General features: G+C 46.4%; 1 protein-coding gene across 2 annotated transcripts in view; it reads right to left on the reverse strand.

Moving 5' to 3' along the window:
* Positions 1-6,985, reverse strand: part of AXL (AXL receptor tyrosine kinase) — a 73,493-nt gene extending 66,508 nt beyond the window's left edge. For both annotated transcript variants that reach the window (XM_079985353.1, XM_079985354.1), the window contains exon 1: positions 6,074-6,985. In XM_079985353.1, the coding sequence (XP_079841479.1) occupies positions 6,074-6,146 (73 nt within the window). In that variant the 5' untranslated portion in view covers positions 6,147-6,985. The remainder of the gene's footprint in view (positions 1-6,073) is intronic.
* Positions 6,986-12,969: the final 5,984 nt, after the last annotated feature.

Genomic DNA, 12,969 nt, shown 5'->3' on the forward strand with positions numbered 1-12,969 from the left:
TTGCAGCGGAAATTGTTTGTTGAAATAAGATGAAATTGAGAAAGATAGTAAGTTTTAATTAATTGGAGTAAAGGGTTGCTGAAAAATTGTAAAATATGGATGCAAAAAGGGTGAGGTGTGGGGAAGTCCGAGAAAGAAGGCTTATGAAAATGAGGTTATGAAATTATATCTGTGTGTTTGTTTTTGTTTGTTGATGTGTGTATGCTGTTTTGTCTTAAAATTGGAAAAATTATAAAAATTATATATATATATATATATATATATATAAAGATAAATGGGTACCGCTCCGGCGGGAAGGTAAACAGCGTTTCCGTGCGCTGCTCTGGTTCGCCAGAAGCGGCTTCGTCATGCTGGCCACATGACCCGGAAGCTGTACGCCGGCTCCCTTGGCCAGTATAGTGAGATGAGCGCCACAACCCCAGAGTCGTCCGCGACTGGACCTAACGGTCAGGGGTCCCTTTACCTTTAAGCTAGTACAAATGCAGCTATTGCAGGCTACGTATGAGATAGCCAGTTATCTCCCCTTCCCTTGCCCTGCAGATTAAGCTTCCAGTCTACAAGATTTCATTCCACCAAAGGAATGTGCATAAGGGGAGTGGCTGGGGTAAACTCAGGTGTCCTCCCCACGTATGAGGAAAGAGGCAGGCCTTCGCAATCACTGCCCCACTTGACTGGGTTGCAGCAAATCCGACACACAATTTTTTCCGATTTCCAGAGCATTTTGGCGCCTCCTCAAAATCTATTTCTGAAACGCTATGGCTTACGGAGAGCCTGGCGCTCCTCTATGATGCCGACACATTCTTCGTCCCCAAAGGAGCTAGTTTTTAAGCTTAACGTTCGCAAGCTGGCTGACAGATGTGCACACGGATCCAGATTCGATTGCAGCTGCACGCTTGTCATGATCAGCCTTACCCGACCTGGTTGCCCCCCTTCAATTGCTGGTATAATAATAATAATAATAATAATAATAATAATAATAATAATAATTTATTATTTATACCCCGCCCATCTGGCTTGGTTTCCCCAGCCACTCTGGGTGGCTTCCAACAAAACACTAAAATACAGTAAAATATCACACGTTAAAAACTTCCCTGAACAGGGCTGCCTTCAGATGTCTTCTAAAAGTTTGGTAGTTATTTTTCTCTTTGACATCTGGTGGGAGGGCGTTCCACAGGGCGGGCGCCACTACCGAGAAGGCCCTCTGCCTGGTTCCCTGTAACGTGGCTTCTCGCAGGGAGGGAACCGCCAGAAGGCCCTCGGCGCTAGACCTCAGTGTCTGGGCAGAATGATGGGGGTGGAGACGCTCCTTCAGGTATACTGGGCCGAGGCCGGTTAGGGCTTTAAAGGTCAGCACCAACACTTTGAATTTGGTAGACTGCTACTCCTGCGGCCAATGGTCAGGGGTTTGTAATCCAGAACACCAAGAGGGCAAGAAGTTCAGGAAGGCTTGCCCCCAGTATTTCCGGGAACTTTTAAAGTTTCAAATCCGTCCCCTCTACAAACCTGGGTAAGGAAGACTGGGGCCATATTCACCCCATACAAATTCATCCCAGACAACTTGTAGCTCTGGGAGGGGAATAGCGGTTTCCTGAACAACTCTCAGCACCCTTCACAAGCTACAGCTCCCAGAATTCTTTGGGGAAAATCAAGACTATCATCAAATGATTCAGAATCTGTGGCATCAGCCAAGCTGCTGAAGTACTGTGGCGAACTGTAGTGTACAGAGCTATGAGCTGCAGACACAGGAACATTTTCACCCTACCCTTTGTGCTTACATCATCATCATCATTTTTTATTTGTATGCCGCCTTTCCACAGTTAAAAAAACAATGCTCAAGGCGGCTTACAGCATAACAAGATTTACAAAATTACAAAAGTCATAAACAATAAATAAACCACATAAGAAAATACACAACCAGATGGGAAACAATTTCCACATAAATCAAAATCTAAAACTAAGAATACAGCATTAATACCACAGTTTAAAATGACATAGGTAAAAAATAACAGCAACACATAGGGTGACCTGAGGCCAGGGCTTTTTTTCAGCCAGAGCTCACAGGAACTCAGTTCCTGCCATTATAAGAGAACAAGGGAGGTGTGTTCATTGTGAGTTCCAGCAACCTCTTTTTCTAGAACAATAGCGCAGCCTGCTATATTGTTTGAAAGAAATTAAATATGATGGGAGATTAACCTGACCAGATTTATATACCACCCACAGAGCGGTGCTTTCTGAGACAGCGGTGGAGGAAAACAGGCGAAATGTTGGCCGTTAATTGTACAGGTGGCTCCTTGGCTCCTTGGTCCAAAGTCGGGCAGGGTACGTTTCAGTTAATCACAACCCCTGTCACCTCTGGGTGAGGCCAGCCAACAGTTTCATCTCGCTATACCCTGTGGCTAAACACAATGAAAGCAACTTGGCTCCTCATTCTGCCTGGAACCTGAGATGTTCTGCCAAACGCACCCATTTCCCAGCAAATATTTCAGGTGATCCAGTTTTGCACCCTCCTCCCAGAGGCACGAACTCAAAGGCACCGATTCGTTCCGCTTTGACCAACCTAAGGTACAAAACTAGAACGGTGAAATTTCTCCCACTCTTTCTGCAAAGTCTCATGGGTGGAGTGAAGAACAAGAGCTATGCTAGCAGTTATTTATATAGCCCAAGAAGTTGTAGTTTCCCCAGATTTTATTCAGCAGGGAGTACAAAGACATGGGTGGCGACAGAGAAAGGCTGCAGGCAGCCCACCCTGTGTAGCAAATCATTGTGCTGTTTTGCCCGACAAGAGATTCTAGGTGGTTTGTTTTATACAGCTGTTTTGCAGAGAAGTGGGGTGCAACGACAGCAGTCTTGACCCCTCCAGTCTGACACTTCCATTTCACCATTCGGAATCTAATGCTCCTTTAACGGAGAAAACAAGACCACGCCCATTTGGTTCTGAGTAATAAGGCGAGTCATGAGCATTCTTTCTGGTACGAATCCCAATCTCAGACATAAATTGGAAAATATGCATCATCCAGCGAGGGGAAGGAAATCCCCTTTAAGAAGTTGACAACCCTCTCTTAAAAAGGACCGTGGGTTACAGGTGCAACCAACTGATAGAAACCACAAAGGCTATGTCAGAGGCAGAATGCAGGGAATCACAAATTGGGAGAGTGGTGTTGTGCTCAGGCCCTGCTTTTTGGGGTTCTCATTGGCCACTGCGAGAACAAGATGCTGGACTAGATTGGGCCCCCTTGGGCTGATCCAACTGTCTGTCTGCGTTAAGAGATCTTGAGCATATTCTCTCAATATATAATCACGGATATTTATATATCACCACTGATTATTTACATGCCGCCCATCTGATTGGGTTGCCCCAGCCACTTTGGGCAACTTCCATCAAAATACAGTGGTACCTCAGGTTACATACACTTCAGGTTACAGACTCCGCTAAGCCAGAAATAGTACTTCAGGTTAAGAACTTTGCTTCAGGATGAGAACAGAAATCGTGCTCCGGCGGCGTGGCAGCAGCAGGAGGCCCCATTAGCTAAAGTGGTGCTTCAGGTTAAGAACAGTTTCAGGTTAAGAATGGACCTCCGAAACAAATTAAGTACTTAATCCGAGGTATCACCGTACTAACATTAAAAAACCCCTCAGGCATTAAAAAACCTCCCTGTACAGGGCTGCCTTCATATGTCTTCTAAAAGCCATAAAGTCATTTATCTCCTTGACATCTGATGGAAGAGTGGGTGCCACTGCCAATAAGGCCCTCTGCTTGGTTCCCTGTAACTTAATTTCTCGGGGTGAGGGAACCACCAGAAGGCCCTCAGTGCTGGACCTCAGTGGATGATGGGGGTGGAGACGCTCCTTCAGGTATACTGGGCCTTTGAGGCCGTTTAGGGCTTCAAAAGTCAGCACCAACACTTTGAATTGTGCTCAAAAAAGTACTGGGAGCCAGTGTAGCTCTTTTAGGACTGGTATTATATGGTCCCAGCTGCCGTTCCCAGTCACCAGTCTAGCTGCCACATTCTGGATTAGCTGTAGTTTCCGAGTCACTTTCAATACAGCCTCTCCGAATACCTAAGCAGTTCCACTACTCATGATTTCTCTTAAAATCCTTCATCAGAATGTTACCTTTTCCCATGAAGTCTTTAGATTAAGCATTCCATTCTCATTCCCAATGGAAATTCATTCTAGGTATAGGGACCTGCGTTTGCTCATTTCATTTCCTATTGCCCATTCCTCCCCCCCCCACCAAACCTGGTCAAAATGTAACTTGAGGACCCCTTGGGGCAGAGACCTATTAATTTTGCTTATGGACTCTGCAAATGCTACCACCACCAATATAGCAAGAAGTCTTTGAAACACCTTAAAGCCTGACAAATTTAGGGTAGCACAAGTTCCGATAAACCACAGTCCACTTCATGAGACGCACGGAGCGTTATTCTGAGTTGCAACCGATGAAGAAGACCATAGTCCGCGAAAGCTTATGCCATCATAAATTTGTGGGTGCCACGGGGCTCTCTGTTGCTTTTGCGGCAAGAGAGAGTAAGACAACTACAGCTCTGGAATATGAAAATCAGTGGAACAGCAGCAAGCGATTTGTGGGGTCGGGGCTGGAGCTTAGTGCTGAGGCTAAAACCACGGATCCATCCACACTGTCAGAGAGGCCTTCTCTCGAGGGACCCACCTGACAGCATCAAAGTTCTACCCCAGCTCTAGTTACAATAGCTGTTTTTGCTTGCGTTACTCTTCCCAGCATCCAAAAAGAATCAGGTTTCCTCTCTAAACTCAAGAGGCGACTCCAGGGAGGCCGAGATGGAGAAGCGGTGACTGATGTGGCCCAGCTGGGGACACCTGGAGAAGGGAGACATTCCTGGAGGCTGAGGCCCTTCAGAAAGCTGGCGCAGGATGGATGACTGAATCACCAGCCCACACAGTCACCAGACTCGGGGATGAAAGGGAGGCCGCCTGTTTTGAAGAAATCCCATTGTGCCTCTGTCTCTCTCTGTTTTGAGGGGCAGCCGGGTGTTGCGGAGACAGCGGGCTCAAATCCTGTTCTCAGTTGGCCACAAACGCCCACAAGGGTGGCCCTGAGCCCAATTTACCTCACAGGGCTGTTGTGAGGAAAAATGGGGGGGGGGGGCTTCTCCGCAGCTTCTCATTTACACAAACCGGCTTAATAGTACCGTGGTACCTCAGGTTAAGTACTTAATTCGTTCCGGAGGTCTGTTCTTAACCTGAAACTGTTCTTAACCTGAAGCACCAATTTAGCTAATGGGGCCTCCTGCTGCCGCCGCACGATTTCTGTTCTCATCCTGAAGCAAAGTTCTTAACCTGAAGCACTATTTCTGGGTTAGCAGAGTCTGTAACCTGAAGTGTATGTAACCTGAAGCGCATGCAACTCGAGGTACCACTGTAAATATTTATCATCTTGTCTTTCCTCCCATGATTTCAGGTGGTCGCATCACGCAGATATAGCATTTGATGCTCACAACCACCCTAGGAATCGTAAAATCGTAGCGTTGGAAGGGACCCCTGTGGTCATCTAGTCCAACCCAATGCAGTGCAGGAATCTCAGCTGAAGCATCCATGACAGATGGCCATCCAACCTCTGTTTAAGGACCTCCGAGGAAGGAGAGTCCAGGTCAAGCTGAGAGGTAGCCACTTGGCCCAAGAAACATTTCGTGAGCATCGTGTCTGTAGAGCAGTCTTTCTCAACTTGTGGGTCCCCAGATGTTGTTGAACTACAACTCCCATCACCCCTAGCTAGCAAGGCCAGAGCTCAGGGATGATGGGAGTTGTAGTCCAACAACATCTGAGGACCACAAGTTGGGAACCGCTGCTATAGAGGGATCCGGCCTTTTTTCACCCTGACAATAACCCTGCGGTGTAAGTCGAGGCTGAGTTATGGCCACTTGGCTCTCAGTCAGCATCGCTGCCCAGTGGGCAATTGGACCAGTCTCTCCCTGGTCCACACCCAACAATTTACCCATCACATCACTCTTGGTACTCTAGATCTGTCGCCCGCCCCTGACCAGATGCCCATGTTGTGTAGCTAGTTTCATCCCGAAACACACAAACATTCACTTACCTTCCTGCGCGTTGCCAATACTCATCCACAAAGCCAGCAGGCAGGAGAGGAAAGATCGGCCAAGTTGACCCATTTTCCAAAACTGAAGTCCCCACAACAGATCCCAGCTCCCCTAAACACTCTAGGGGCTCATTGGCAGAGGCAGAGGAGCCCAGGAAGAGGCAGGGGCAGTTTCTCTCTCAAATATCTCCCAAGTTCACTGAGAAGTTTAAAAAGAGACGAAGAAGGTTGTCGCTGGAGCCGAATCCCAAAAACAAGTGACGAAATCTTCGGTGAAGTCAGTACCCAGGAGAACGACTGGATCCAAACTTTTCTATTAAAAAAAAAAAAAAAACTCCTTGTGGAAATTCAGAATAATTTCCCAGCTTGAAACATTTGTCCGTATCACAGAAATAAGAGAGTGCCAATAAAATGTTCTTTCCTTCGAATTTCCAAGCTTAAGTTTGGCTTCACTTGCCACTTCCAGCGCTGATTTCCTACTCTCTTGCGTCTCAGCAGCTTTTCAAAACTTGCACCTGATTTCCCCCCCTTTCCATGCTTTGCCAAGCTCTTTCTGCTCTGGCTTCTAAGCAAAACTGATGATGCCTACATCTATAGCAGGGGCTATCATAACAAAACTTGCCCGGTTAACTTCTCCAAAGCGCTTCCCGCTTTCCAAAAAAGCTGACTTCTCCAAAAAAAATATGTAACAGAGAAAAGCTAAGGCAGTGGAAGAAGGGGGGGAAAGTCCCTTCCCTTTTTTCCCCCCTCTTTTGCTCTGTTCCTGACTCACCCACTCCTACACACTGCTGAAAAATTGTTTGGGAGAAGAAGAGAGGCTTGAAAGATTAGCAAGTTGAAAGGGAAGGAGGGGGCAAGAGTGAAATAGGGAAGGGTGTGTGAACATTCCTTCCAGCCCAAGCAGGGTTAATGGGAGGAGAGGAACAGAAGAAAGAGAGACAGAGAGAGAGAGAGAGAGAGAGGAAAAGACTTTTCTTAAAGTTACAAGCACCCACATTCCAAAAAAATAAAAATAAATAAAGAGGAAGCGAGAAAACATGGGTGCATTCTGCACAGAGATTGGCAGGGTGCTGACCCTAGACAAAGCCATCCCAAGGCTTGACAGCAGAGCTAGTTTTCCAAACTTGTGAGAACTCATCCCAGAGGCATAGCTGTTGTTTCTAATGGTGCACCTTTAAGGCTGGGGCAACCTTAAAGGCTAATATACTGTACATTTGGACAGCTACGGTATGCATGGGTCTCAATGAAAACTAAAGACCTTACTCCAACACCTGCGGCACTTTCCACAGAGTGGATAGAATCATAGAATTGTGGAGTTGGAAGGGGACCCCGAGGGTCATCTAGTCCAACCCCCTGCAATGCATCTGTCCCATTCGGAGATTGCAAAGAATTATGGTACAATATGCATGGGTCTCAATGAAAACTATATATAATTTATTTAAAATTACATTTCAAAACATTCATTTCAACAACCTTAAATCAGTGACTTCCCTTCTCCTCTTTCCGTGGTTCATTTTACATACCGTAAGGTAAAGGTAAAGGGACCCCTGACCATTAGGTCCAGTCGTGGCCGACTCTGGGGTTGCGGCACTCATCTCGCTTTATTGGCCAAAGGAGCCGGCATACAGCTTCCAGGTCATGTGGCCAGCATGACTAAGCCGCTTCTGGCGAACCAGAGCAGCGCACGGAAACACCGTTTACCTTCCCACCGGAGCGGTACCTATTTATCTACTTGCACTTTGACGTGCTTTTGAACTGCTAGGTTGGCAGGAGCAGGGGCTGAGCAACGGGAGCTCACCCCATCGCGGGGATTCGAACCGCCAACCTTCTGATCGGCAAGTCCTAGGCTTTGTTCAACCCACAGCGCCACCCGCGTACACCCCTGCATATTTTACAACCATTCAGTAATCCATTGCTACATCCATCAAAACTTATACTGTTGAATTTATCTTAATGCTACCAGCATTTTTAAATAAACACAATCCCTCACCATATATTCAGTAAACATTTTTCAGTCTTCTTTAAACGTACATTCTTCTTGTTCTCTTATTCTATATGTTAAATCTGCAAGCTGTGTGTATTCCATCAGTTTAAGTTGCCATTCTTCTTCGGTTGGGACCTCGCTCGTTTTCCATTTTTGGGCTAACAAAATGCGGGCTGCAGTAGCAGCATACATAAATAGTTGTTTTTGATACCTGGGAATTTCCCTCTGAATTATTCCCACCAAAAAGGACTCGTTTGTTTGTTTCTTTTTGAAAGGTACTTTAAAACATTTTTTCCCAATTCATTATATATCATTTCCCAATATTCTTTTACCCTTTTTTCCAGGTTCAAGTCCTGGGGCACCTTAAAGGCTGAAGTGCTGTGCTTTTGGACAGCTAAGTTATGAATGGGTCTCAATGGAAACTAAAGACCTTACTCCAACACCTGCGGCATCAAGTTGTGTATGTGTTAAAAAAAAAACCCCAAAACACCACAGTCTCCATTGACTTTCCTTCCAAGGAGACCGAACCCATGTAAACCCCTCGAACCCCTGGATTCTCTCACCACTTGGAGATTGGGGTGGCATGAAACATTTTTTTTATATAGTCACTCTCACCTTCCTGGAGATTCAATCCTCCCCCAAAAAGTCACCTGGAAGGGGCCAGGAAAACCTGGAGACTTCAGTTCAGCCCTGCAGGTACCCCCCAAACTTTCTCTAGCTGCTGTGCAAGCAACACCCCCCCCCCAGGTGTGTTTGGCTAATAAACTAAAGATGCGACGATAAGCCACTTTAAAACGCTCCTGTTAGGACTCCGAGTATATTTCAGCCCCATTCTTTGTTTCTTTGGGGGATGTGGGGGGGCAGGCACAGTGCGAGATTGCAGAGTTAACCATTACCCACAACTCAGGGGAGCTTGGCTGCTGGGAGATCTGATAAGCCACTGTGTTCAGACCTCCAGGGTAAGGAAAAAGAGTCACGACTATTATTATGCAAAATGTAAAGATTGCCCATTCCAAAAGCCATATTAGGGCAATATTTCTGCAGCGCTCCAAAACTCTCTGTCAGGCTTGAATTGGGGGAAGGGGGGTGGGGAGGAATTCTCTGGCCAAATCCCCACGTCCCCTTGCAAAATTTATACGCTCTCCCAGTGGCGTAGCGTGGGTTGTCAGCACCCGGGGCAAGGCAAGTAATTTGCGCCCCCTAACCCGTGGATTTGTGCCCCCTAACCCTAACCCCCAGATGTTGCGCCCGGTGCAGCCGGCCCCCCCTGCACCCCCCACGCTACGCCACTGCGCTCTCCCTAGCAAAGAGAGCTGTGCCTTTGACCTGCAGTCTGATGGGCAGAAATCAGGCAGGTCAATATTTTCCCTGGGGTGGTGATGAAACTGGAGAAACTTCACCTGCCTCATAGCTGCCTGACAGGCTGTTCTTAAAGGCACGGATGCAAGGCTAGTAAAATACTCTTGGGTTTTTCAGAGAAGACGACACACCTAGAAATGCAGTCACGATTTCCACGCAAGGAGGAGCGTCACCTGATGAATTTCTGCTGTTGGCCTGGGTTTGGGTGAAAGCAGCAACCTTATCCACATTCCCGGGGAAAGGCTCCACAATCTGCAGAAAGATGCAGCTAGTTAATTTTTACTTGCTCTGGGCATGTCAGGCCGACTGCTGTGTCTTCTCAAGCTGTTTCCAAAGACGTCATGCGCCCGATTGTTTAATTTCTGTGCGAAGGTTGAGTCCTTCACGTAGCCTCGCAAGTAAGAATTCCACCAAAGTTATTAGACTTTTCCAGCCGTCCCCAAAAAAACAATGCCAGCCCAGCCCCAGGATATTTCGATGCCTGAGGTGAAAAACCAGATCAGAACACGCACACACAACCTCATTATGGTGCAGTGGTTAGAGGGCTGGACTTGAAATTGGGAGACCAGGGTTCAAAAAAGCCCCCCACACACACCTGGCTCAGTTGCATCTGGGCTTGCCCACTTCTTGCATGCAGCTGTTAAAAGAATTTTAAGGTCATATATTAAAGATAAATGTTCATAACTGCATATGTAAACCACATGTCGGAAACCCCACAGAAAAAGTCCTGAAACCATTTTGTCCCTCCCAAATTGACCTCAAATATTTCTCTGCAAGGTCAAAGGAAAATGGAAAAGCCTCCCCATTGTCTTTTCCTTCACAAATCCTGTCTTAAGGGTATGTCTGTGTATGAATAGGGTGAGCCTGTGACCTGGCTCAGGAACTAAGTATTTATCATTACAAAAGACTGGCCAGGCTCCCCAGGTAATCCAATCAAGTGACCATTAATAGGTAATCTGCCAGACAGGAGATAAACAACACACTCAGATTTCTGTTGTAAACCACCTTTTCTATGATGTAGGTATGATGTTTTTGGGGGTGGTCTTGGACTCCAGGCGGGCAATTTAAAATGTCTACATACGGGTGGACACACCTTTGTTCTGGGTTTTCCTCCTTCTCCTGCGTGTGAGGGGAGCACCCTGTTGCAACAGTTCAATAAAGATCAGGCTTACTAGCTGTTTTGCTTCTTAATATTCTCAGGTTGGCCTCTGTTATTTTCTCCTGCCGATAGGGAACCCACTTAAGGACTCTATACGGGCTCTTGGATACCCCATAAGGGAAAAAGGGCAGATTTTGTTTACAACATGGCCCCCAAGGGATTCCTCACAAGAAAATGTGGCCCTGAGTGTGAAAAGTGTTCCCTAGCCCCACACTTTTTGCTACTGAGGCGGTGCCGGATTTACATATAAGCTAAACAAGCTATAGCTTAGGGCCCCACTCTCTTGGGGGCCCCCAAAAAATTTTAAGAGATAAAAACCTGAATGTACATTTCCAAAATATAAGATAAAAAACAAATAAAATAAAACCTACATACAGCAACAGTGTTTTGTGTTGTGTAGGCGCCCATGATGTAAGTCATGGGCCCCGCCTGCTAGCCTGCTCCCTAAAATATCACTGGTTTGCTCATTTCTATATATAGGGTGCCTACATTCTGCATGTGCGAATAGCTTTTATTGTTGTTTTGTCGTTAGTTGTGTCCGACTCTTCGCGACCCCATGGACCAGAGCACGCCAGGCACTCCTGTCTTCCACTGCCTCCCACAGTTTGGTCAACCTAATGCTGGTAGCTTCGAGAACACTGTCCAACCATCTCGTCCTCTGTCGTCCCCTTCTCCTTGGGCACTCCATCTTGCCCAACATCAGGGTCTTTTCCAGGGAGTCTTCTCTTCTCATGAGGTGGCCAAAGTCTTGGAGTCTCAGCTTCACGACCTGTCCTTCCAGTGAGCATTCAGGATTCCTATTAGGTATTACCTATTAGATACCTATTAGGTCCATAAATTACCATACAGCATATATTCAACACGGAAAACAGTGACAATTTGTTGTTGACAAAGGACAGCTGGACATATCAAGGGCCCCATTACCTTCAGTAGCTGAGGGCCTCATCAAACCTAAATCTGGCCTTGTACTGGTGCCATCCACTTGTCTGAGGTGAGGGTCTGAGGCAGCAGTTAATATCAACATTAATTTCCAGAGTAGCAGCCGTATTAGTGACTTGCAAGAATTTTGTAGTACCGTAGATACTTGATGGCATCCGTCTGCCTTGGGAGACAATGGAGGAGTGTGCTTTCAGGAGTGAAGTCAAGCCATTGGAGACTTACAGCGCCTGCTGTGGCCATAGAGACCGATGCAGGAGAGACATGTTTTGTTGCAGCTGGGGCAGAGGAAGGCGTCCGGTTGCTCTGCTGCAGATGACCATGGCGTTTCTCTGCGCTCCTCACCAGACAATTTCAGAAAGGCCTGGGATTCAAAGGTCTTCCCTGTCAATCACAAAACAAACAAGGGCTTTGGCGAGCCGTGGCATGCCTGCCTCAGTTGCCTTATCTGCACAATGGGAACAAAAGCAAGGTGAAGGTTCTAAGCTGTTTAATAAAAACAAAATAAACGAAACACAACAATAATCATTTACAACCATGCTGAAATTGAAATCACTGATTCCAGCCAATATTTCAATATGCTCATTTGGGGACCTGGCTTCTAAATTGCACAGCAAAATCTAATCTCAGCTGAAAAGGAGCCAGAGATAAAACTGAGTCGCAGTTTATTCTCATTACTTGTTTTGGAAGTCAAAGTTCAAGCCCTGAAACATGTGAAGGTCCTACATAATCTCCCCCCTCTCTTCCCCTCCTCTCTCTGTAATGGATTTTCTCCTCAATGCAGACAAACAACAACTAGCCCATTTCACAGCAGAGTCCTCTGCCAGGTTTTGAGTCCTGCAAGCTTTCTGTACAGAAAGTATTGCCGCTTGGCAGCTGACCTCTGGCAAAGCTTATCTTGCCAAGGTTATTTCAGGAGCAGATAACGATGCAACACTTCGCTTAAGAACAAAAAAATAAATGAATGCTGGTGCTTCAGATTACATTGACCAGGACAGCACAAAACTAGATTAATAAATAAAATTCCACTGGTCAGCCATGACCAGGCTGCACTGCCAATGCAGTTTGCATTCATAGAATCATAGAATCATAGAGTTGGAAGAGACCACAAGGGCCATCAAATCCAACCCCCTGCCAAGCAGGAAACACCATCAGAGCACTCCTGACATATGGTTGTCAAGCCTCTGCTTAAAGACCTCCAAAGAAGGAGACTCCACCACACTCCTTGGCAGCAAATTCCACTGCCGAACAGCTCTTACTGTCAGGAAGTTCTTCCTAATGTTTAGGTGGAATCTTCTTTCTTGTAGTTTGGATCCATTGCTCCGTGTCCGCTTCTCTGGAGCAGCAGAAAACAACCTTTCTCCCTCCTCTATGTGACATCCTTTTATATATTTGAACATGGCTATCATATCACCCCTTAACCTCCTCTTCTCCAGGCTAAACATGCCCAGCTCCCTT

Source organism: Podarcis cretensis, assembly GCF_951804945.1.
Source record: "Podarcis cretensis genome assembly, chromosome: 8".
Taxonomy (NCBI): Eukaryota; Metazoa; Chordata; class Lepidosauria; order Squamata; family Lacertidae; genus Podarcis; species Podarcis cretensis.